This window comes from Ambystoma mexicanum, chromosome 6p, assembly GCF_040938575.1.
Source record: "Ambystoma mexicanum isolate Mex_15411 chromosome 6p, UKY_AmexF1_1, whole genome shotgun sequence".
NCBI lineage: Eukaryota > Metazoa > Chordata > Amphibia > Caudata > Ambystomatidae > Ambystoma > Ambystoma mexicanum.
In genome coordinates this window covers 1,146,910,820-1,146,937,137 of record NC_090935.1, presented here as the reverse complement: position 1 = coordinate 1,146,937,137, position 26,318 = coordinate 1,146,910,820, and the positions used below count along the sequence as shown (strand labels likewise).

At 47.9% G+C, this 26,318-nt stretch overlaps 1 protein-coding gene across 2 annotated transcripts in view; it reads left to right on the top strand.

The window, feature by feature from the left end:
- The window catches only part of DOCK8 (dedicator of cytokinesis 8), a 1,170,453-nt gene that overhangs the window by 885,665 nt on the left and 258,470 nt on the right, over window positions 1–26,318 (top strand). For both annotated transcript variants that reach the window (XM_069625758.1, XM_069625759.1), the window contains 2 exons: window positions 14,783–14,952; window positions 15,120–15,259. In XM_069625758.1, the coding sequence (XP_069481859.1) occupies window positions 14,783–14,952; window positions 15,120–15,259 (310 nt within the window). The remainder of the gene's footprint in view (window positions 1–14,782; window positions 14,953–15,119; window positions 15,260–26,318) is intronic.

The window sequence follows — 26,318 nt, the reverse complement described above, 5'->3', positions numbered from 1 at the left end:
AACACAGTGACATGTGACCAAAGAGTTGAACATTTATTTAGAGAGATCCCTACCTTCGCTTATCAACGGAGTCAAAATCTCAAAGATAGACTTGTGAACACAAGACCTCCACAGAAAAAGAAAACCACGGATCGTATTGGCACATTTCCTTGCTTGAATTGCAGTAACTGTGACTACATTATCAAAGGGGAATCAGTGAATCACCCTTACACAGGAGAAAAAATCAGACTAAAGAGTTTCACTACCTGTGACACACATAACCTCATATATGCTATTAAATGCCCATGTGGCCTCTACTATGTAGGCCAATCGCAAAGGGTGGCCAAGGTAAGGTGGAATGCACACAGATCCTGTATACGGAATCAGAATGTAAACTCGGCAGTAGCCAGGCATTAGCAAGAAAAAAAGCATAATTTGGCCCAAATCAAATTTGTAATCCTTGAGACAGTACAAAGAAGAGATCAACATGAAAACCTACAAAAGAGATTAGACCAACGAGAAACATTCTGGATTGACAGACTGAGCTCTTTAACACCGAAAGGGTTAAATGAGGAGATTAACTATATGTGCTATCTCTAGCCATTGCAGTACTGATATGTACCACTACTGTCCACCTGTGTCACCAGATAATGTTTTGCATTGAGAGTCAACTTTACGATGAACAATGGTTTATGCTTTCTTTCCATTTGCCAGAACAGGCATTGTATATACACTTGTTTCGCTATTTAATCCATATTGTTTCCTATCACAGTAGACCTTTTTGGACACACGTTTTAACCCATGTTTGCTTTACCTAACTTACAATTTACAGTTTACGTAGAATGAATCGGAACCATGTTTTTTTTTTAACACACTTAGAGATTTGCTTTTAGCAGGCACATCAATCACACTTGGGGTGCTTTCCAATCGTTGGCCTCGCACATAATCTTTAATACCTTAGACACAGAGGATTTGTTACCAGGGAGCCAATCTCGGGCATGGGTTGTAGCGTACATAATTCAGTTCAACTATTGAACCTTATGTAGAACACGCTGATTAGACATACGCGAACACAGTATTTCTTTTAATAACATCAGTTGTTATTGATACATTCTTTTTCTGGTACGAACAATCCTTTATGCTCAATTAGGCGTTCAGGTGTTGCCATGGAGACATCCTCGCCCCTCCGTGATCTCATGGGGTTTGGGGCGCGAGGCGTATGTGCACCGGCAAACAAGTGGAAGCGCGACGCCTTGTCCAGTCTCCATGGCTACACTTGAATACAATCTGAGTCGGCGCGCACACGCGTTCTCGCGGCTTCGCTCGGCTTCAGCTCGATTTGAATACTGACGAAGGGTGAGTGCGGCTTTTAGCTAAAGCATTCTGCCAACTTGTACTATTGACACATGGGCTGATAGATTTCATATCTCCCCATAGAAGCCGCTTTTAGCAAGTGCTTTGATCACGTTTGAAAATACTTCTTAAGATTAGAAGAAGGTACGATTACAACTTCCATTTTATTTCATTAAAGTACTATGACGGCTTGCACAGGAACGCAATTAGAGTTGACATGCATTCTCTTTCTTTCCTCCTACCCTGCGCATTGGGATGGCATCTATTAATGAACTCTTTGATATGGCATGCATTGGTATGTTATTTTTTAACTTTATCTTTCTAAAACACCACGATCATGGCGTAAAATGTTTTGATTGTTTGTAATTATGTTTTGCTTAATACTATAGGTTTGCAAATTATAGTATGAGACCCAATATACGTGTACAGCCCTGAAAATGGTTTTTACCAAAATGCATTGGCACACGTATACTTAATGGCCTACAGTTATTATTGTTTTGCCTCACTACTAGAAGTACAATTCAAAAACTTTTCAGGATTGTGAATAAAACAATTCCAGAGATATACACAAAGAGTCCCTGCATTTTTCCATAAGGACCTTTACCCAGAAGTCCCAGAGGGAATCTTAAGGGCAAACTTTGGAAAGAAACGTATTTACAGTTACTTAAGAATAAGAAAAACGATTATCTAAACCTTTCGCAGCTCCTTAGGGGGCCAGTTCTAATAGGGTACTTCAGGTAAGTGAAACATGCAGAGCAGGAGCACTCAGGATGCAGGTAGGTAGTCAAGGTAACCACTTTATTAAGTTACAGTGGTAAGATCAGTAGATAGGCAGGAGAGTATAGATGATGCATCTTCACAGTTCAAGCTCCTATCCTGAAGTCCTGACCATCAGACTTCTCTGGAATCTGGGGCTACCCAGATTCTACATTCCAATGCACCTGCTTATGTAATACATATGCAGTAAGGATACTACAGTGTCCTTACCTTACATAAGTTCAATGTTTGATGGTCTGGCGTATGTATACCAGGTGTTGAAGTGGTAAGAGCTGGAACATTTACCGGGGACAGGAACTGATGGACATTACAGTATTATTAAAATTGAGAGCAGGAGAGAGAGAACCCCACAGAGATTCTGTTTTTTAAACGTTATTTATTAAGTGCTTGACATTGCAAAAGAAGACAAAAGCAGCAGCAATGAAAGCTGAAATACAGTCTTACATTTGTTATTCTCACATTGGCACAGTATAGATCAAAGCATGCAAAGCATGGTATGAGGTAGTTAGTAGCATAGATGCATACATTCCATCCTGAGGGGGGGCCAGAAGGAGAGGGAAAAAGCTAGCGACCGTTCGGAGTGTCACCATTGTTTGGAACATTTGTTTGTTTGGACCGCAAGTAATTACGAAGTGGAGGCCAAATGTCGACTGGTTTGCAGCTCGCAGGTTGTAACCAGGATCAGTGCTCTTCTTTGTCAGAGGCCCATGTGATAGCCTGTAGCCAGTGTGTTGTGGGTGGGGGATAGGGCGGAGCCATAGTAGTAATATACATCTGATTGCCAATTGTCAGGGTCCAGCTTGACTGAATTCCACAGGAGCTGATGCAGGCCCCACAGACCCTCACCAGGAGTTCACCTCTCAACCCTTACGTAGAAGCTGAGCTGAGAACCCCTAGAAAGGGAAAGGGGAATTTGGAGAAAATAACAACTGAGACACTGCAGCCCTGCAACCGTCTGGTAGGCTCTGCTATCTGTAGTAAACAAATACACTTGGTTACTTATATATTAATATAAACTTCCTTTCTAAAATTATTTAAAAATAAACTCTAACTTCATTACCTCTTAAACCTCTGTATAAGACTTAGAGGTTAATTATCTGTATGGAATATCTTGTAAACAATTATCATGCTTAGTGCATATAGTCTCAAGCCATTCAAGTCTCTTTAGAATCCTAAAGTAATGACCCTTGGAAGCACCTTACAGATTTAGATATTCTTCTTTGCTTTTTAAGTTCTTTTAACTCTATGAAGTTGGAGTTTTAAATGCTTTTGTGAAAATGCAGTCTTTCTTTGAAGAATTGAATTCCTTTTGCATAAAAATTACGTTAAATAGAAACTCATAAACTTCCTTGAATGCTGCTCTCCTTCTGCGTATGAATCTTTTCTTTTTACACATATGAACGCATAGTTTCCTTCTTGATACGCGTTTGCGATAAACATGCGAAATCACAAGACGTGAAAAATTCTCCTCGCGTATAAAATTTCCAAGCGCATATTAACTAATACACGCACGCGTGAAAACAAGAGTACTCGCGCTAAAAAACAACTTGCGCTAAGTAAAATGGACTCGTGCTGTATCACTACCGAACACACGCGGTTATATGCAACGTCACTCACTTGAAAATTGTACACGCGTTCAAAACAACTCGTGCTTAGTTAAAACATGGACTTGCACTCTATCGCAACCCAAAACGCGCTTTTTTATGCAACGTCTCTCACGTTAAAAAATGTGCATGCGCTCAAAAACCACTTGCGCTATTCATTTGGACACGCGCTCTATTGCTCAGAATAACCGCGCACTCCCACACTAACGTTACTGACGTCACGCGAACTAGCGCACGCATTTAAACAGTCTTGAAACACTTTTCATGCAGTAAACAACTTTAAAATGTGAGCGCACAGTCTTCACACGTGTTTCCTTATTGTAGTAGAACTGTAAAACGTCTTTTCACTCAGCAAACCTTAAAACTCGTTAACTCTAAGTTTTCTTAAGAAAGATGAAAGTTCACTGTGAAAATCTTTTAACTTTTAAAAAGAACGATCCCACCTGATGTCTTCTAGTTCACTTCGGCTCAGCAAACAATTTTCTTACTTCTTTGGTAAATCTTCTGAACTCTGAAAGGCCTTACTTAAGGAGCTTAACTAATACACAACCAGCCACTGAATTACTATGGATGAAAGGCAGTTTAGGATCTTGCTCACCTCCCAAGAATCCAACCCATTATCCTATCCACCAATCAGACAAACCAAACATACTATTGTTCTTTAAACCAATCAGATTAAGTTTCTTTCTCTCCATCTTGACTTGGGCAACCACAATGTTAATTCTATGTACAAACTCTTCCTGATTACTACGCCAGCCAAAGTCTTCCTGATTACTACTCTAGCCAGCCCTGACACCAATAACAACAGTTTGTGAAAACCACATCACAGCTGCTAGAACCTGTGATGCAAGCAATTAAGTTGGTTGGGCTCAAAAGTACAACCAAATATCTCAGACATATATCACAAACCGCCCCTTCCACCCCCAGAAGGCTCTCAGTACGGGGCAATCACAGAGCATGTGGAGATAACCCGCCACGTCAGAGTGACAACTGGGACATTGGTCGGATTGTGTGTGGGAGAAGAGGTGCAGTCTAGCTGGGGTGTAGTGAAAACTGTGCAGTGCCTTGAATTGTATTAGTTGAAACCTGCAGTTAAAGGAAACACCCTGGGTCTGCAGACACACGTCCTCCCAAATCTCGTCTGTAATTTCTATAGCTAGATCTTTGGCTGAGGTATTGCAGAGCTTCATAAGTGACTTGTTGCTACGGCATTGTAGCAAGTCATAGGTCCGTGTACTCTGCCACGTGCCTCCCATAACGATATCCAGCAATGGTTCATCAGGGGGTAGTGTAGGGAATTCCAGCCAAGTCGCCTTGGCAGCTTGGCGGAGCCCCACGTATTGCAGCCAGCATGAGGACAGTCTCTGCATGGGTCCCAGCAGATCTCGGAGTGTAATGAAGGACCCCATGTTATAGGCATCCCTCATGGTTATATAGCCCTCCAATGCCCATTGTCGTGCAAATACTTTATTTATTTTAGGAAACACTGGAAAAAAATTCCTTAATGGCAAGTCCCCATGAAAGGGGCAGGGATTGTCTAACATTCTCCATATTTTGCCCCAGGCCAGCGACGTCACAGCACTAGGGTTGCAGACTGTAGGGTCTTTCCACATCAGTGGTAATATCAGTGAATGCACATCGCGAGCGCCTGCCGCAAGACGTTCGATTTTGACATGTGGGTGACTTGTGTTAGCGTCGAACCATTAGACAGCGTAGTATGCCTGTGCCGCTATCCACTACTTTTCAAAATCTGGGTCGGAGAGTCCGCCCTTTGCATAGGGCTTCGTTAACGTATCCCATTTATGTCTGACTGCTCCTGTGTGCCACATGAAATTGTTAAACGCCACCTTCAGTGTTTCTAAGAACACAGTGCCAGGCCAAATTGGTATGTTCAAAAAGTAGTATAGTAGCTTCGGCAGGGTGATCATTTTAAGGAGTGCCATCCGGCCATCTATTGTGAGAGGGAGCTTCGCCCTTACACGAAGCTTGCCCATAGGCTTGTCCCAGGAGGAGCTCAGTGGCAATGTGCTCGCCTTGGAAACAAGACGACACAAAGCAACACAGGTTTGATCCCGGGTCCGCACTTAGAAACCTCTGGGTATTAAGTGTGTTATAAATACGCAACTAAGACATATTCCTGTAACAGCGCCTCGATGCCCCTGGGCTGTGTGAGAGCTTCAAAAATATGAATAAAAAAAATAATTTTAAAAAGCTGGGGTAGGTATATCCCGCAGTTGCGGATGTAGATCAGCATTGGGTGTCACGTTTCGACAATCCCAAGTTATTTAATTTTATGGGGAGTCCAGGCAAATCCCATCAGGTCACGTGGGGCGACAGTAGTGTCGGTGAGGGGAAATAACTCAGATTTGGCGCAGTTGACCTGGAGCCCAGACAGGGTCCAGAAGTTTTGGACATCCTGCATAATTGGGCCAGATTCTGTGCAGGGTCATGCACAAACAGTAGCGCGTCATCTGCGTATAGTGAGATAATTTCAGGTTCGCGTAAGAGTCTAATCCCCCTTTGGGCGTGTTTGTGTTGGATCGCATCTGCAAGGGGTTCATCATAATAGCAAATATTAAGGGAGATAATGGGCATCCCTCCCGGATGCTGCTACAAATGACTATGGAGGGCGAGAGAGATCCATTTACGTTAACTCTAGCAGTTGGAAACGTGTATAGGAATTGTACCCATGATTTGAATCAGGGCCCAACATTGCATTTCGCAGCCCTGCCCACATAAATCGCCAGGAGACCGAGTCAAAAGCCTTTCATACATCAAGGGCAGCTATGACAGCTTGTGTTTATGGGCTTATCTGTGCCAAAATGTTGAAAAGGGGCCTTAGATTGAGCGCTGCGGAGCGGCCTGGAACAAAACCAGACTGGTCCAGAAGAACAATTAACTCATGTAAGGGGCGAGTCTAAGGGCAAGGACTTTGGCGAATGTTTTGATGTCTGAGTTTATGAGGGACTCCCAATACTCGGCAGGCTTATCTGGTTTTAGCAGAAATGCGATCACGGCCGCACATAATGTGGGTGGAAGCATTTTCAATGTACAGGATTCTTCCCATAGAGCAGTCAAACGAGGGGCTAGAAGGGATTTAAAGTGTTTGAAGAAGTCCATAGTGAGGCCATTCGGGCCGGGGGTCTTTCCGGGTGGAAGGGACTTGATAGCGGCAGAGATCTTGTCTGAGGGAATGGGTTGGCCCATCCAATCTCCCGGGTCTCGTCAGAAAGCACTGATAGTGGCAAATTGTCTAAATATACGTCTATTTCAGAGAGAGTCACCGTGTCAGAGTTGGCATGTGGTGCGGCATAAAATGAGTGGAACACCTTGGTGATCTCGGATGTGGTGTGTACAAGCGTGCTGGACGCGTCACGCACTATCGGAACATGGTGGGTTCCTCCCACTTGTTGTGCCATCCTGGCCAGCAGTTTGTCAGGTCGCTCACCCTCCCCATACTGTCTTGCCAAACCGGGATTGTCCAGAAACTTCAATTCTCTGTCAGCGTGTTTCCCCAATCTGTTGAGTTTAACCATAATGTCTCCCAAGGCGGAAGCACTAGGTGTGGATGTGTACCACAGTTCCAGCCATTTCAGGTTGGTTTCGCTAATGTGAATGTCCCATTGTATCATCTTAAGCAGACTCGGCTCAGTGGCCAGGCCATACCGCGCACGTAGACTTTGAAAGCCTCCCGTAGAGTTGCCTGTGTACCTACTGAGCCCATGTTGATCTCAAAATACTCCTCTACACATTTCCCCATTTTGGCCTCAAAAACAGGGTCTAGTAATGCGTGCAGTTAAAACCTCCATACTCTTCTAGTACCCAGTGTCCCCCCCAGTGTTAGCGTCAGCGTGATCAGGGAGTGATCGGAGTAGGTTCTGGCCAATATGTCAGCATCGCCAAGGTGAGTTATGAGGGATCCGGATAGCCACCACACGTCTATCCGGGAGTGGGAATCATGGACTGTAGAATAATATTAGTATATGCGCATTGTCTGGTTGAGCATCCTCCAGGCATCCATCATCTCAAGTTCAGCTAGGCCATGTCGTATCATCTGGGCAGCCCTGGTCAACTGACGAGGCCTACTTCCGTTCCTGTCAAGATCTACGTCCACTATGGTGTTGGAGTTGCCGCCCCACAGTACTGGTATTAGGGGGTATAGCGCCAGCAGTTCGAACACTTCCAAGTAAAATTCTGGTTCATCGATGTTTGGTCCATATACATTTAGCAGGACTATTTCCTGACCTTTTAGCATACCCTGCAGCAGTACATGGCGCCCTAGTGGATCTAAATGCACCTGCTTGTGGACATACGGTATGGACTGTGGATAAGGGTCACAACACCCCTAAATTGAGTCAAGTAAGAGGTAAAATATCTTTGTTTGCCCTAGCTTCTGGCAAACTTTTCACAACTCACGGTCAATGCATGTGGCTCCTGTAAAAACAGGACACGCACCCCATGCCGCCCAGTATATAGCTGTAAGCGTCGCATTTTGGTCGGATTACCCAGACCACGCCCATTCCAGCTCATTAATTGCAACGGCTCAACCCCCATCAAACTGGAACATAGAATAGGCCTTGTGTCCTAATGGGGCCAGTTTCAAGTAGTGCAATGGAGCCTTAACTGTATGGCACTGCATTCTATCATCAAATTCTCACGCATGTCAAGCATATTTCGTATAACCAACCCACAACCTCCATCCTCCACCCATAGCCCTCCCCCAATCAGAGGAATGATTACCCCTACCCCAACATCCCAAAAACATTTGCAACTTTGCATGGGAGGCTGTCTGCCAACCTTGGCCCGGCATCTACACAGCCTGACTTACATTTCAAACAAACAGGTTATGGGTGCATATTTCCCAAGTATATAAGAGCAAAAATTGTGAAATTGCCAACGGTAGCATCAGGGGAAATGCCTTTGGGTATACAGGTATTTATCGCCAGTCTTTTCGGAAATCGTCCAACAAGAGTGACCGGGGTGCCAGCAAGCATGTTGTCTGCAGTCAGCCAGGAAAGTGATCATCTAAGAACTTCCTTGCGTCCTCAGGTAGGTAAAGAAGTACACTTTTTGTTGTGTTCAACTCGTAGTTTGGCTGGGTAAAGCATAGCATATTTCACATTGAGGTCGCAGAGTTTCTTCTTCATGGCCCTAAAAGTCTTGCGCTCCTGCTGGACAGTGACCGAGAAGTCAGGACAGTAGCAGCTCACCCTTGGCTCTGGCTCCCCATAGTAGTGTGTCCCTGTCGCAGTAGTTAAGGACTCGGGCTATGATAGGGCTGGGTGGAGCACCAGGCTTGGGCGCAAGGGTGCGATGGACTCTTTCTATTGCAAAGTGTGGTGATAATTTCAGGGTGTCCAACAAGGGGAGCAAGGAAAGTTCAATAAATTCCTCCATTGACCCTGCTAGGTTTTCCACCTGTATCTTTATTATCCTCAGGTTGTTGCATCTTGATCGGGACTTGATCGTGTCTCAAGATCCTCATTCTTTTTGCCAATGGACAGCACCTGTTTCGAGAGCGAGTTTACGTCTGCTCTAAGCGCTGCAACCTCGTCTTCAGTCGTGCCCACTCTTGTTTCAACTTCCGTTATACGGGTGTCTGATTTTTCCATTCAAGATTTTATTGAGCTGATTGTGCCACTCATATCGTCCAGTTTTGTGTGGATGGCGGTGAATCACTCTCGCATTTATTCCATGACCCGGTGGAGCTTGTTGGATTCACCCATCTCCGACACCCCGCCAGCTCTGCTCTCCGCAGCATCGGCACTATCTACTGCCTTAGGCGTAGCTTTAGCAAACATGTTTATCGAACTCTGCTTCTTCCCAGCTCCTTTGGTCATCGTTTCTCTGCTACACAGCCGGGGTCATGTAGTATGCCAACCGGTAAGAGGGCAGGATCGGTAGAAGCGGTAGCAGTATTTGGCCAACGGCTGCAGGACCTGTCAGGTTGTCACTAAGTTGCAAGTGTGAATTTCAGCAGCCAGCGGTGCTAGTAGAGTTGTCCGAGAGGCCCTTGTGTCAGATGTAAGGGAGGTTCCATTCACCGCAAAAGGTATTCTGCAGTACACTAGAGTGGTGTTGTAGTAGGTGCAGAGAGTATTCCACTTTCTTGCCTGAGCAACAGCTGGGGTAATTTGTGTAGTACAACACCTCAGTTAAGCAGCAGGCTGAGTGCGGTTGACACTGCTTGTAAAGCCACTTCACCTGCCTGGTCAGGACAGCAATGTAACTAACAGGTAAAGTGGACCAGAGCCCTCCAGGAGGTTGGCAGGAATCGGGGCTGTAGATTTAGTATCTGATGGTGCCTAATGCAGTAGGTGGGCCCGCTCTGTCTGCCCTGGTATTTTTAGGCGTTGAGGGTGTAGGAAGTACTGCGCGGCCAGGGGTGCATTCTGATATTGATGCCACAGGGACACTGGTTGATCTATGCCCCTAGCGTAATAAACAGACAAGCGGCCGCATGGAAGTTTGATGGGGTGGCTCCAGAGGTGAGGCGCAGAAATATTGTGCTTGCTGGGGTGCACTAGCCGCACCAGGTACCTCACTGTCCTTTTCTTATATACTTCTATTTCAGGCGGTCAATGAAAGCAGAGGGTTTGGTGCAGTGCACTCAGCTAGGTAATCAGCCTATTTATGGTCCCCTTACTTGTGAAGGTGTAGTGTCTAGGAGTCCAGAGAGAAGTTGGGGCATGAGGTTGTCTAGGAAGATGGGGGTGTGTAGTCCGGCACAGATGTTGCAGCACCACACACAAGCAGGCCCGTTTCTGCTGAGGAAAGTGGGAATGTGTGGTCCAGCACAGATGTAGTGGCTCCGCGCACAGGCTGCACAGATCTGTGGGCTTCCACAACAGTACACGAGGAGTCCGGGATGGTGGCCCGAATGTAGGAAATCCATGGGGGGAGAGACCAGGGGCTGCGTGCGAAGATAATGCACTTACTGGGCTACAACAGCTGTCACTTATAACAGTGTGGGTAATGGAGGCAGAGAGTGTAGTATGGTGTGCACCTAAAGGCCTTGTGCCGTGTATGCTCCCCTCTCCTGCGTAGGCGCTGCGTCCAGAAGCTTAGAAATTAGTTGGGGCCGGAGGCTGCCCGGGAGGGCGGGGTTCGTAGTCCAGCACAGATGCAGCGCCTCTCTATCCAGACAGCCCAGGTTCAGGGGCACCCACTGCAAATCAAGAGGGATCAGGGTTGGCGGCTCCGGCGCAGCACCGCTCTCCACAGTATGTGGGAATATTGTGCTGATCGCGGGCACAGTTATTGTGAGGACCTCAGGAGTCGCTGTGCAGTTACAGGTTGCAATGCCAGGGCCCCCATCGCAGGGGACATACAATCCAGCCGCCCAGGCCAGGCAGTGTAGTCTCCAGGCTGCCAGGGTAGGGGGCGGCAAGCTTGCGGCCCAGTGCAGGGATGGCGTTCACAAAGTCAATTGGGGCCAACTCGACCTGGGTGCTCACCCAAAGGGACAATCCGGGAGGGGAGCACCTTCCCGAGCAGGGGTCTTCAGCAGAGTCAATGTCGCCGTCAGGACTCTAGTGCAGCCGCTGCATCGCGTTCTCCAGTCTCGGAAGCCCTCACTGCATGGAAGGAGGAGCACAAGGTCGGCGGAGCGGCTCAGGGCCAGTATTGTTACAGCGAGCTCCGCGGGAGACAGGGCACCAAAACGATTCGGTAGCACAGGATATCTACAGTGTGGGCATATCGGATTCACTGCATAACGAACCCTTTGATTAAGGATTTGAGGCGTGTATTGATGCCGGTGCGTCGGAGCTCCACTTTCAGTCGGCCATCTTCGTTTATGCACAACAGCACCCCCACCCCCGCCGCCCCCCAATTGTGGTTTTACAATTAACTTGAGCTTCAGCACTTGGCCACTGTTGATATACTAGAAAGACACAGACACTATTGCCACTTTGACAATACATTTATTATGTAGAATGGAAATGTCGAACGTGAAAGTGTTTTTATCTTAATGTATTTGAAGTGTTTTACAGTCTAATTTGTAACCTGAAAGTGTGATACATAATCTGTTTTCCATTGTAAACACAGCCACATTTTATAAACGTTTACTTACCTGATTGGCCTATTCATCAAATGGCTGCCGATCTTTCCTCAGGTAATCTGCAAGAATGACTGTTACCCCTTAGAGAACAGTAATACTAGTGCAGCCGCTTGGCTGCATATGAATTCCTTTTCCCCCAAAAAACTTCCGAGAGATCTGAGGGCCTTTCCATGAAAGTGGACAGCTTTTCAAAGCAATCCCCGTCAGGCAGTGAGAAGGGCAGTTTTAGGCCTCTCTATTGGGGTGCCCTTTCATTTATTCTCTATTCCCGAAGGGAGCTGAATCCTGCTCTTTAAAACCGAAAAGCCGACGAAGGGTGGGCTCTGTGATGTGCCATGGTTCTGCCACCAATGAGGGGGAAAAAGAAAAGATAAGGGTCTACTTTATGGGCCAAAAGCATCCTATGACAGTGGGCAGCTTCCTGCTGCACCTTCCAGCATGAACAAGAGAGAGAAAGTAGCTGCCAACTCCTCGCTCCCTGGTGTCTTGGAGGGCCCAAGTGAGGTAGTTCAGACCCGCTTAGCCACTTTGCACTCCAGTGTCCACATGTAAGCTTACACCCATCCCTACCCAAGGAGCGGCTACTGGCACCCTTCCATACCAAGACAAGAGGGAGCATGCCTTGAGACTCCATGTTCCTGGTGACCCTGGGACTGAAGAGAAAAGCACTTCTGCACTCTTTATACCAGAGAAGGTGAAGGATAGGCCCTGGGAGGTGCTGTAGTCTTCAGGTGGCACTGTGCCATTCTGGTGCCTCCCATAAAGGTAGACTGCTGCCTGCTCCACAATGTGGCATGAAGGAGAGAGAATAAGTGCCTGCGAGAAGACAACAGTGGGGTTGTTTGCCTCTTAGCCACCTGGCACTCCAGTGCACACGTTTAAGCATACACCTGCGCTCTCCTGCCACAGACCCGCTGCTGCGGCGCTCCCACGACAAAGGCAAGAGGGAGAGCTGTGTGTCAGACCCCCACCCCCAGTGATCCTGGTACTGAAGAGAATACAATTCACTCCAGGTTCCACGGATCTGCTCTCGGCGCTCAGAGCGCTCACCAGAAATTGAGACCCTGTTTTCCATGTGCTGCCTATGATTCTCCATGTAGAGCCCTGTACACACGGACGAAGGAAGAAGACTCGTTGCATCCACGCATTAATCCAGATTCCACCTGCGTTAAGGGGTAAAATAGAGGGAAAGGAAAAAACTCAAGGGCGTACTGCGCTTCTCCCCATTTTGTACATGATGGGGAGACCAACAGAAAATTCTCAAAGCGCACACCTGAATTCCTCTTGGGGCACCTCTAATTTCCATTAACAAGTACCCAGACTGCTGGCCCTAATACAAGGTACCCCATAGTCTCTGCAGATTTATTACTCTCTGGATGATACAAAAAGCAGAAATGTGTCCCAAGTTTGCCTTGCACTTCACTGACATGGTCATGGCAGGAAGATCCATCCAGAAAGAGCCTGACTAAACAGAGGGTAGAACCCCAAAAGAAAGCGCACTCAGTACACTAGAACAACCAGCCAGGGCCCTTATTGTCTGCCTTCGAGGTGGGTTCCACATTAATGTCTGCCTTCTTCCTCCTTTTGGGCCATAGCCTTCAACACTTTGAGAAGGTCTACTACTCCTGTCCAGAAAGAGCAGTGTGCACAAGCTCTCTGCATCTCTAAATCTACTTTCGCATGCAACATAGAAGAGGGCGGAGAAAAGAGACCGATGCTCATTCTTATGGCTCAGAAGGGGCTCTGCAGTCATCGAGCGCCCCAGCGCTTGCACAGAGAAGGGAGCTTCGCCAGCATGTCTCAGGGGAAGTCAGAGTTGGTTGTCTCACAAAAGAAAGGAAAAGCTCAGCATAGAAGAAGAATTCAAGAAAAGGAAGCCTTCCCAGAAAAGAGTCCCAGCCCCACCAGCCTCTGTGAATCTTTCAGCATCCACGTGCCCCTGCCAGGGACGGAAGTACCAAGACGGGAGAAGATTGAGCAGAGGCCCCACCGGCCTTCACCGTCAGTAGCCTGCAGAAGCATCCAGCCTGCCTCTTGCAGTCCAGTATCCTGGACACAAGTAGTGCTGAGGACACATAATGCTGCATTTATTTTAATGTTTCACTTTTGGGGCATTCTAAGGTTGTTATTGGTGTTCTACTTTTTATGTTTGACAAACTGCAGCTGTCTTTTAGTTCAAATTGACTTTAAGGGTAGGGTTTTGTCTATGTAGGGACCCAGGGTGTATACAACGCATTATTTAAAACCTGGAGTATTTATTTGTTTGTCTAATTTTGTTTTGCATGTATACGCAGTGGGGGGAGGAGCTTAAGGTTATTTAGTTCTTTGAAGCTTATTTAATTCTGTAAGTACCTGTTATGCATTATTCCATATTTTGCAGACTTATTTATGCTTCAGAAAAGTGTTTAACATAGGCCCTGAGCCTTTAAATGATATTGCTTTTGTGTTACAGGGTTAGAAATTGTCGGTGAACTGTCTTATTTGATGCCCTATTTGCTAAACCCCCAAAATACAAATATACCCACTAAAGAGGATTTCAAAGCACTAAAATTGTGTTGGATATTTATTCCTTTGTTGAAAATGCAATTTTAGTCATCTATATTATTGCATTGTATTCTATTGCAATGTGTTTGGTTTTGAAAAAGGAGGAGCCTGGAGATGGCTCCTATATGCACTCCTGGTGGAAGAACTGTAGGCTCGCCCACTGGGAACTCAGAGATGCTCAATAAGTGACACAACTCGTCTCCTGTCATTCTACCATTGTGTGGATTGTTGTCCCACTGTCTCCATTTTTCTTACAGGTCCACCCCTCACACCTGTCCCAGAGAGTGCACCTCAGAGTCCCTTATCCCTAAGTACCTGCCTACTGTCTTGCTTACAGAAGCACAGGTTGCAAAAGCTCCAGAGAAAATCATCAAAATGCCAAATCTTGTTTTTCTTACTTAAAGTGAAACCCCATCAGAATCTGCCAGGCGTGTTCATATTTCTCTTATTTTCCTGTACTTAGGATCTGCAAAGTGCAGAGGAAAGCAATCAGCGCCATACACAACCTGCTGGGCTCCCATGACCTAGACCCTCGGTGTTTGAAACCGGAACTGAAGACCAGAATTGCTGCCCTTTACCTCCCACTGGTTGGCATCATCTTGGATGCAATGCCACAGCTCCACGATTTCACAGGTAGATTATTTTTTATTTCCTCCTTTTTTACACACATTCCAGCTGCGTCAGACCCCAGTAGGCCACACTGCACTCTGCCAAGACATTCAATCCATAAACCCTCTTCATCCTGCTTGTCAATAAAGAAGAATGTGAGTCTTGATGCACCCTGTCCACGCGTGATTCAGTTTCAGATGCAAAGAATGGAAGGGGTCGTAGCCCAGACGAGGAGCCGGAATCACCAAGCACAATTAATCAAAATGTGGCGATGGCTATCGCTGGGAACCAATTTAACATGAAAAGCAACGGGATGTCCCTCTCTTCGCTGGTAGGCGCTACTTTGTAACAACATTGACTGTACAGTTGTATGATATTGTGCAAGATGTCTAATCTACGTAGCATCAGTATCTACCCAACTTGGCCTTTACTTTTAGCACAATCAGAGGACATTTTTATCTTTAATAGTGAACCTTCAGAGCGTGTGTGTGTCCCCGCGTGTGTGGCCGCGTGATGCCCATTAATGTTGAGAGGTCCATGCTGATACAACAGAAACTGATGCTCTCTATAGAGGGAGATCTTCCTGAGTGGTGTTCTGTATTCTACTTTAATCACAATATTTTGTTCAGGAGTTTTTATACAGTCTGTCTGCTCCACAACTATCACAGAACTTTCAGTCATGCATCAAATTCACTGTGTTGGTTACCCGCTTGTGACTGCCTCTTCAGGATCATGATTAGTTGATTCAGACCTGCAAATGCAAATTGTTTCTTGGGAGATGAGCAGCACAGACAATCCATTCACGTCACTTGCACACCTTGTGGATGTACAAGGAAACAGGGTCATGCCAAAGCACATATAACCACATTGCAGGCAATTGGAAAGTCTTGTGGGATTTGGCTCAAAGTCAGGAGTGAAAGATCTTAGCACTAAAGAGGAAATGGATCCCGCCGGTTTATAGAAAATGCTTTTTCTAAATTTACAACCTTCATCTTTTCATTATCATTCCATCTTTTATTGTCATTTCGACTGAAGCCAGAGAAGTGCAAGGTAAGGGTAAATAGTAGAGGGGCTAGTCACATTAAACAGAAGGAATCCTCCACAAAGCACTTTGGAACCTTGCTACAATGTGTGGCGCAACTAAACATTACATGTATTAAGCGTACAAAGCATTTAAGGCGGGGGTCGCTCAAGACCTCCATCCTGCGTGTTCCTAGAACACATGCTTGCACCCCCCCTTACATTTCGTGGTCCCTTTTTAACACAGATCAGTAAGAATTGGAACTAGTGCTAGTCTTTTCACACACTATCTCAGTATGGAGAACTTTGCCTTCTTGTTTCTATTTCTTGCTCAAGGTCTATTGCCTCTCACAAAGGAGTTCAGAATGTGTCTCTATGGAGGTCATTACGACCCGGGCGCAAAGGGATACCGGGCACCGGTAATAACACTGGTGCCGGTAATCTCTTTGCGCCCTATTCCGAGGTCCCTTTGCGGTTCCGTCCCTTAACGCCTGGTTTTAGCAGGCATTAAGGTGGGACCCGCAAAGGGATACCGGGGTCAATAACGGTACCGTAATTTACGGTACCATTATTGCTGCATTCCCCCTTCCCATTGAGCCCTATGGGGCTCAAATGGGAATGGGGAATGGCATTTCAAATGGGGACTTACCGGTCCCGCAAAGGGCAGAATGGACCGGTAAGGCCCCATACCGCCACGTCGGTGGCGGTACCGGTATTGGTGCTAGTCATGGCGCTAAGAGTGCCATGACTAGCACCAACCTCGGAATGAGGGCCTATGTGTGGGTTTGGACTGAAGACTTGAAGCACTCTAGCCCGCCTTGGATGTCTACTCATTGGTCACAGTCAGGATCAGGGTTCTAGTCCAGATGCTTGTCAGACATGTGGGTGCTTGAAATGCCTGCCTTCCTTAACGCCTCCCTTCACGCCAAATGAATCATTAAACTTAGCATCCTCCAGATCAATGATCAGCTGACTACTTTGGTTGGTAGAGAGGATGCACTGTGCAGGCCCAGAGCATGGGAATTTCCTTCGACTGAATACTCTCCTATTCCAGACAGTCTGACATTCCAATTAGCACCCAGCATGTTCCTATACTCCTGATTTATTTTCCTCTTCTCTGTTCAGAGTCACCTCAAGCTATTTGGTCACACTCATAGGCAGTTTGCTTTGGGGTGTAGATGTTAGAAATTAAAATATATATATTTCAACCATAATCCAATGTATCCCCCAAACAGTAAATTCCAAGCCTGCAGATTGTGTAGAAATAATCTCACTGAGATCGACAGTAATTCAGCTTTTCCCCTCGTCGTGGGGCCTAGGCATTTTCTGCTGGCAGCCGTGTCCTGGTGCCTTAGGAATAGCCTTCAAGGGGTGAAAAGCTCCTTGGAGAAGATATGCATGGACTTGCTCTTGAAAAATTAGGGACCACTAACAGTTAAGGAGGACTGAGTACCTGAGGTGGTAACAGGGCTGTTTCGAGTTTTGATAGGTATCTCCTTTCTTTCCTGATGTGGATGAGTTATGTAAGGCCCAGTCCCAAATCTCCAATTCAGCTCTGAACTTTTTCTGCTATGGTTACTGCTCTCCCAATCTATTGCTTTGATTGCTCTCTTCTTTCTGTTTCCTTTCCTCTCTCGCTCTCGCCTCCCTCATCGCCATCTTCCTATACCTTTTTTCTACAGCTCTCATTTTAACTGTCTCCTGTATTTCTAGTTATTCTTCGCTCTCAGCTTATTATTCTGCCTGAGACTTTGTCTGAGTCCATTGATCTTCATCTTCCTTCTGTTGCTATTTCTCCATCTCACACGCCGTCTCAGCCTTGGATGTCACCATCTCTTCGGTCCACTCGCCGATCCCTTTGCCAAGTTGAGAGGTGCTGGCGTAAGTCCGGGACAGCTACTGACTTATCCTCTTTGTCTTCTCTTCGCTCCATTTGTGATTCTCTGCCTCTTTCTGCTAAGCAACAATATTTCCACTCTCCCTTTTCCTCACTTGCCTCTCACCCTCATTGCCATTTTCAAAACCTGAACCAAATCTTTCTCCTCCTTTGCCTGATCCTCTCTTACCAATCAGAGCTTACCAGTCACTTTATTTCCAAAATCTCTCTACTTCACTCTTCTATTTCTTCTTCTTCTTCCTCCTCCTCCTCTTCTACCGTTCCTTCCTTGTCTTTGAGCTATTCTAATTCTTCCTTCCCTGCAAAGTCTACATTCTGCCCCCTCTACGATGGTGATATTTCCTCGGCTCTAGCTAGAGCGCATCCTATTTCTTCAGATGATGAATCTCTTCCTACTCGTCCCCTTTCCTCCATCCTTCTGGGCGTCCCCAAACATTGGGACGGTACCAAAACCTTTGGCAGGGAAAAATGAGCTACACCTTTAATTTAGCATAGCGCGCAGAGGTGCGGCCCCGGCATTGGGGAAAGCCCCCAAGGCCCCACACTCTGGTACCTCACCCCAGTCCCTTTTTCCGAACAGATGGTATCGGACCTGGCAGCTGGACACAGTAACTTTTTTAACTTGCTGCACGCGCCCGGTTCTTTATTTTCTCGAATTGCTTCACCTCCCTTCAATGTCTTGCCTTCCCCAGCGCATTTTAGCTGCAGGTGGTATCACGAGGTGTGCATCCTGCAATCAGTTATTCCCGGCCTCGGACCCCCATGTGCTCTGCCTTGAGTGCCTGGGCCCAACCACTACTGGAATGCGTGTGCAGCTTGCAGCTCTCTTGGTCATCGATCCTTGAAGAATTGTCTTTCCAGCTGGAGAGAGATCTTCCATTATCCACCACTCAGTCATCTAAAGGAGTTTGTCGCCAGGACCCTGCATCAAGAGAAGGTAGGTCCTTTGTTTTCCAAGGCCACCCAACACAGAGACTCCTCCCAGGCCCTCTGTCTTGGAAGGGTTCATCGGTTCATTCTGGCGGCAAACCTCAGGCCGTTAAGGGTACCGGCTCCCAAGCCGCGGGGCCCAGGCGCTCTTCCGGGCGATCCTTGGACAAACCTGAGGACGTCAAGGCTACTGGCTCCCAAGCTGAGGGGCTGTTCCGGGAGATCCACTGAGGGGCACTGCAGCTCTTGCTCTTCTTGCTCTCGAGCTCTGGTTCCAGGTGGCAGCCTGAGGCACGGCCCCATATGACTATCAGCTCTCCAACGGAGGATTTACAGCCTACCAGAGCCATTTCTGAGGTCATGACGCAAGGCATTTTAATTACAAGCCTACTGGCTGAGGTTTCTAGGCCTAGAAGAGCCATCTCTGAGTTCGGCGCTTTTGCTTCAGGGTCAGGTAACAAACAGTCCTCAGCTATGTCAGATCCTGCACGGAGTGCGGGACCTTTGCGCCCTCACGCCCAGGGTGTGGTGCAAGGCCCAAAAATGGCAGACAGGCACTTGGCAGAGCCTGCACAACTGGTGGCCATCTTGGATCCTGACTCTAGATCTCAGGCTGCCCCATCGCTCTCCGAGTGGGCCCCTCGGGGGGGTTCCAGTCCTCTTCCCTCAGGGAGTGGTGTCGAGCACTATGGCTCCAGCGGGTGGTCCCCACAGGGTTACATTTATGCCTCCTAGCTGTTCAGATACCCCACCCAGGGTCCTTGGTATTTCACTCAGGAGAGAAGGCCCAGTGCAGCAGATGGTTGTGTGCCCTCTCGTAACCCGGTGGCTTGTGAAGTTAGTTTTTTTGAGCGCTTCCTCCTCCTCATGTGCTCTCCTCAGATGTCAGGCCCCTCATCAAAGAAGTATCCCCACAAGTCATGCGTCCAAGGCCCCCTTCTCTCGGCCCTCCTCCGGTCCCGGTACCGCAGCCTGTTCTCTCTCCGGGACAGGCCCCACCGGTGCCTCCGAGCCTTCCACCCCCAGTGCCACCAACGCCTCCCCTTGCGCAGTCACCTGTCAATGCTCAGCCACCTTCAGTAGCAGACCAGGTGTTGACCCCTGCTACTCCTCAGCTGCAAGATTTGGAGTCCCCTCCGTGTGGCAAAAAAGTGGGGGAAACAATGATGATAACGACAAGAACAACCAGGCTGACCTGAGGGGTAATCCTGGACCTGTCATTCCTCAATCTGTCTTTATCTCTTGAACGCTTCAAGATGATCACCCCAGCACACATTGCGGAGTCGCTGTACGCAGAGAACTGGATGTGTACCTTAAACCTCAAAGATGCGTATCTTCACGTTCCCATTTACCAACCGCACCAGAGATTCCTGCGGTTCACGATTGCAGTACAGTACAGGGTGCTGCCGTTCGGCCTAAATTTAGGCCCCTTGTGCTGGCCTCCTTCGCCTGGAGGGCCACAACCTATACCCCTATCTGGATGACTGGTTCATGAGGGCCAGCTCACCAGAGGGGATGGTGCACTCTTACCAGCGGATGTTCTTCACCAGCTGGGGTTTTCCCTCATCCAGCGGAAGTCACAGTTGACCGCTTTCTGGGACCTTCTGTTCCTCAGAACTCAGAATTCCTCAGAATTTGATGGAACACAACGGTCCAGAGAGTGTTCCCCATGATCGAAAGGCTTCAGTCCCTTTGGAAGGAGATTCAACACTTGCTGGCCAACTCGAACACCTCGACATGTAGGTTCCAGCCCCTTCTGGTCCTAGTTGCGCGCTGCATGCTCACAGTGCAGCATGCCCGTCTCAAATTGAGATACCTTGAGCTCCACCTGGCGGCCAATTGGGACCAGAAAACGGGGGTGCAATTGGACAGGCTGCCTATTCCCCCGTCCCTCCTCCCAAATCTTTACTGGTGGTTTATGGACCGCAATGTGGAAGTGGCAGCCCCCTTTACTCAGCCGGAGCCTACTCTGGTGGTGACAACGGATTCCTCTGTCACAGGCAGTTGGGCTACCCTGCATGGCTATACGATCCATGGAGCTTGGTCCAGGACAGAGGCTCTCCTGCATATCAATCAGCTGGACCTTATGGCAGTGGGCCTTGCACTCAGGGCTTTTCTGCCAGTCATCAGGGGAAAGGTGGTCCTGGTCAGGACTGACAATTGCACAACAATGTTCTTCTTGAACTTGCAGGGCGGGACCCGCTCCTCCATCCTTTGCATGGAGGCAGTGTCAATCTGAGAGTGGACCCTGTTGGAGGGGAGATGGATCTCAGCTGTCCATCTCCTGGTGGACAGCAATGTGGAAGCAGACCAGCCCAGCCGCCTGGGTTTCAACATACATGAAAGGGAGTTACACATCAACTGTTTGTTGCCCCTCTTCCAGAAATGGGGGTTTCCGGAACTGGACTTATTCGCATCTCTTCTGAATTCCAATTGCCCCTCTTCGCTTCATGGGTGGGGAGGTGTTAGGAACTCTGCTGGCATGGGCGCAGGTGCTATGCATTTCCTCCTCCGATGCTCCAGCAAACCCTCTGCAAGTTTCGGGACTTTGTGGGTTGCAGCCTCATCCTAATTGCCCCACACTGGCCATCTAAGGCATGGGTCTCAGACCTGCTGCAGTTGTGCTCCCAGGAGCCTGTCCATCTTCTGATCCCCAGCAGGGGCTTCCTCACTCAGCAGAGCGGGGCGGGGGCGCACCCGAATCCAGCCAGGCTGCCCTTTCTCGGCCTGGCTCCTTATCAACTGAGACTGCACTACTCTCAGTTCTTGGACGGCAACTGGGAAATCATACAAGTGGCCACGAAACCTGAGTAAGTGCTTCAGGTTCTGCCACTGGGCTCACTGCCTCACTTGCTCCCTGGATGATGTGCTGCCTTTTTCCGCACACCTGAATCGGTCCGGCGTACAGGTCGATATATGTCGCACCTAGTTGGCGGCCATTGGGGCCTGCAAGAACTCTCCGGAGCACACCTTTTCAAGGTCCAATCCGGTGGTTAAGGCCCACCTCAAGGGCTTGTCCAGGCTGTTTCCTCCAGTGCATAGGCCACACCCTACTTGGGACTTCAACGCAGTGCTGGCAGCCTTACAGTGTAAACCGTTTGAGCCGATGGCGTCAGTGGACATGAGCCTGGTGGCTCTCAAGGCGGTCCTGCTGGTGGCACTCACTTCTGCACTCAGAGTCAGTGAGCTGCAGGCCCTGTCATCGTGTGTGCCCTTCACCACCTTCCACAATGACAAGCTCATCTTGCGCTCATCCAAACTTCTTGCCCAAGGTGGTCTCCCAGTTCCACTTGAAATCTGCCTGCCCTTGTTATTTCCGAACCCGCAATCGGAGGCTGAAAGTTCTTTGTAATCACTAGACTTGTGAAGAGTTCTCAAGTTTTATCTCTCCCAGATGAGATCTTTCTGGAAATCAGAGGCATTGTTCATCACCTTCGGGTGCTCAGCTCCCAGCACCCAATCGTCCAAGGGCTCTATAACCCATTAGATGGTGCAGGCCATTTTGGAGGCTTATGTGGCCATGTGTAAGACTGTTCCCGCAGGGATTCATGCCCACGCAGGCAGGACCAAGGCTATGGTGGTCACCTTTCAGAGACACGCTTCCTGGGAAGCCATTAGCAAGGCAGCTACGTGGGTCACTCCGTCTGTGTTCTGTTAAGCACTATTCCCAGAGTTTGTTCAGGCGGTTCTCAAAACCCTTTTTGCTTCTTCTTAAGCATGAGGAAGGTTATCAAAGCACCACCAATTTGTCTTGTTCGGTGGAATCACCCACACGGATGAAGGAAAGGAGATGGGACGTATGAGTAATTCAAGTTACTTACTACAGTGACTAGAGTACTCATAGTCCTTAGTTCCCGTTCCTCCATACATCCCACCCACCTTCCCCCGCTAGTATGTGTAACGCTCACCTGATTCCCGTAGAGGCGCCGGTCTTGACTGGGTGTATACCGTATCTGCAAAGGTGATGTGTAACACACGGCTGGCTCTTTGGGCTGGACCTCTGTGCACTGTATGTCTGACTTGAAGGGTAAGATGTCTGCAGATAGAAAATATGGGATTAAGGAACTGGGTTATTGAATGTCTCTCTCTTCTTCTCTTTCTCTTCTCCTGTAGAACCCCAAAGGTTAACGCTCTCACCTTAGGTAAGTGAACGCCGTGCTCTCCATCTGCCTCGGGGCAGGGTGCTGTAACCAGTTTCTTCACTGGATAAGGGGAGCAGGCCTCTTGACTTCAGAGGACTGCTGTCCGTCGTTTACTGCACGAACGGTAAGTTTCGAGTAATTCTAATGTCTTTAAAGTCTTTAGTAATGATGTTTCTTGTTTTGCAGGGTTCCGGCGATGGCGGATGACGGGCTGAAGTGAGTTGAAGGTGGAGCCCGTGTGATGAATAGAAGCGCCTGGAAGCACGTAAGTAAGCGCTTGTTGCCTGCTTCACGATGCGCTCTAACTGTCTTTTTATTTTGCAGGTACAAGTTCGGAGCGGCTGCAGGGTGCCGGAATACCCACTGGGTTAGATGTGGAAAGGAGTAATGGCACGTGAGTATTAAAGTTCCCCAATGTCTTTAATCGCACCTTGTTTTGTCTTTCAGATGCGGGATGCAGCGCCGAAGGCCTCCGGAGCGTGCGAAGAGTTGGTAAGCTTTTGTCTTTCAGATGCCAGAATGCAGTGTGAAGACTTCCGGAGCGCACGAAGAGTAGGTAAGCCTTTGTCTTTCAGATGCCGGAATGCAGCCCGAGGCGTTGGTGACAGCCGATGGACCATGTAAGTGAAGAGCTGTCACTGAAGACCGTAATGCTAACCTGGCTTTCTTGTCTTTATAAGTGTTGCTGAAGACTGGATTCAGGATGGTAAGCCTTTTTCCTTAGGCCCAGGATCAGATGCAGAAGACACGATGAGCGTTCTGCTGCAGAGGATGCAGAATAACGCAAAGCAAGATTCATCCATCGGGTGTGGTTTAAATAGCCTCCTGTAGTGCTTAGGTGTCTCCTTCCACAGCCACGCCTAGGTAAGAAAAGAGTTCCTGCTTTCCAGAAGAGTTCCAGTGTTCTGAATCTAGGGAGTGGCTCCTGCCCCACCCAACAGGAAAAGTAGTTCCAAACAGAAGAGGATCAGAGGCTCAACTGGCAGGCAAGTAAGCAGCATGGTCTGCTGCAGGTAAGTCCACCCAAGCATTATGAGCCCGGCGCTTCCAGCGCTGGGACTGGGCATATTTATGAGCCTGGTGCCACTGGCGCCAGGACTGGGTCCAAAAGGTCCCAATTGGGACTGGTTGGCACTCGGAACCTGGGTTATGGATCTGCTTCCAAGGGAGTTGGGAAAACCCTGACCTTTTGGAAGCAGAGATCATGACAGTACCCCCCCTCAAGGCCCCTCCCAAACCGGGCTTCTCCGGGGGTTTTGGCTTGTCAGGAAATGTTCGGTGAAATCTTTTGATTAGGCGAGGAGCGTGGACATATTCAGCAGGTTCCCAGGATCTCTCTTGGGGGCCGTAGCCTTTCCAGTCAATTAGGTAAAATAGTTTAGATTTGGAGATCTTAGAGTCCAGAATGCTTTTGACTTCAAACTCGAGTTCTCCATCAACTAGGATAGGTTTTGGAGATTTAGTTAGTCGGGTTTGAGGTTGCACGGGTTTTAATAGAGAGACGTGGAAGACCGGATGTATCTTCATGTGCGGGGGCAAGTCCAACTTGACCGCTACTGGGTTTACTATGGTAGTGATGGAATAGGGACCAAGGTATCTTGGGTTGAATGTGCGTGGCCCTTTTAGAGGTAGATATTTGGTGGATAACCAGACTTGATCCCCTACTTGATATTGAGGGGCTTCCTTCCGATGTTGATCTGCTCCTTTCTTGTATTGTTCTTTAGCCCTTTGAAGGTGAGAAACAGCTTCCTTAAAGGCTTGGGTGATTGTAGAATGCAGGTAGTCTACTGCAGGTGTTTCAAGATCTTGGAGGGGATCCAACTCCGAGGTTCGAGGGTGACTGCCGTACAAAAGAAAAAACGGGGTTTTTTCCCCGAATGGACAGAGTTATTGTAGGCATATTCGGCTATCCAAAGGATGTCTTTCCAAGTTTTTTCAGTTTGTTGCAGCATGCAGCGTAAATACTGTTCCAGAGTTTGATTGGTCCTCTCGGTTTGTCCGTCGGTCTGAGGGTGGTGACTGGTCGATAGTCTCACATCAATTTGAGCCGACCGACAGCAACTTCGCCAAAAATGAGAAATAAATTGACTACCTCGATCCGAAATTAGAACCGAAGGAAAACCGTGCAGTCGGACGATGTTTTCGAGAAATTCTCGGGCCAGAGTTGCTGCAGTTGGCAAGCCGTTGAGCGGAATGAAATGCGCCATCTTGGAGAATAAGTCCACGATTACTAGAATCGTATTGTATCCGGAGCATGGAGGTAGATCGGTGATGAAGTCCATAGAAAGCGTATGCCAAGGGCGAGGTGGGATGTCAATAGGGCGTAAGAGGCCTGCTGGTCTTTCCTTTTGACTCTTGTTTTGGGCGCATACTCCACAGGACATTATAAAGTCTCTGATATCTTTTTTCCAAGACGGCCACCAGAAGTAGCGCTTGATCTTTTCTGAGGTCTTGGCCATACCGGGATGTCCTTCCATTAAAGAATCGTGATAACAAGAGATTACTTTTTTCTGTAAATCTGTGCTGGGTAGGTATAATCGTTCTTGGAAATACAATAAGTTGTCCTTTACTGCAAAGTCCTTTCCCTGCAGATGCCAATTCTGTATGTCTGCTGGAGTTACAAGTTGCCTGGCCTTATCCTTAACTTCCTCTATGGATTCTGTGGCGATTACACCCAGAATTCTTTGTTCGGGAATGATTGGTACAGGTTTAGGGTTGATCAAGTGTTCTTCCACTCCCATCCGAGAAAGGGCATCAGCTTTACCGTTCTTTGTACCAGGTCGATAGGTAATTATGAAGTCAAACTCGGCAAAGAATAATGCCCAACGGAGTTGTCTAAGGATTGGGCTTTTGCGGTTTTCAAATATTGCAGGTTTCGGTGATCCGTAATCACAGTAACGGTGTGTCGGGCCCCCAGCAGATACTGCCGCCAAGCCTTAAAGGCAGACTTGATAGCCAGAAGTTCCTTGTCAGTAATCGTGTAATTGATTTCAGGAGGCGAGAATTTGCGGGACCAAAATGCCACGGGATGCAACTGATTGGTTACCGGGTCCTTTTGTGATAGAACTGCCCCCATGGCAAGGCTTGAAGCATCAGTTTCCACGATGTAGGGGAGTTCGGGGCGAGGGTGTTTTAAGATTGGTGCAGAGATAAATTTAGTCTTCAAATCCTGGAAAGCTTGTTCCGCCTCGGTAGACCATTCAAAACGTTTGTTTTTCTTTAACAAGGCAGTGATGGGCTGGACTATTCGAGAGAATTCGGGGATAAACCTGCGGTAAAAGTTAGCGAAGCCTAACATGCTTTGCACACCTTTTACGGAGGATGGTGATGGCCATTTGAGAACTGCATCGACCTTCTTTGAATCCATACGCACTCCGCCAGGTGATAATATGAATCCCAAG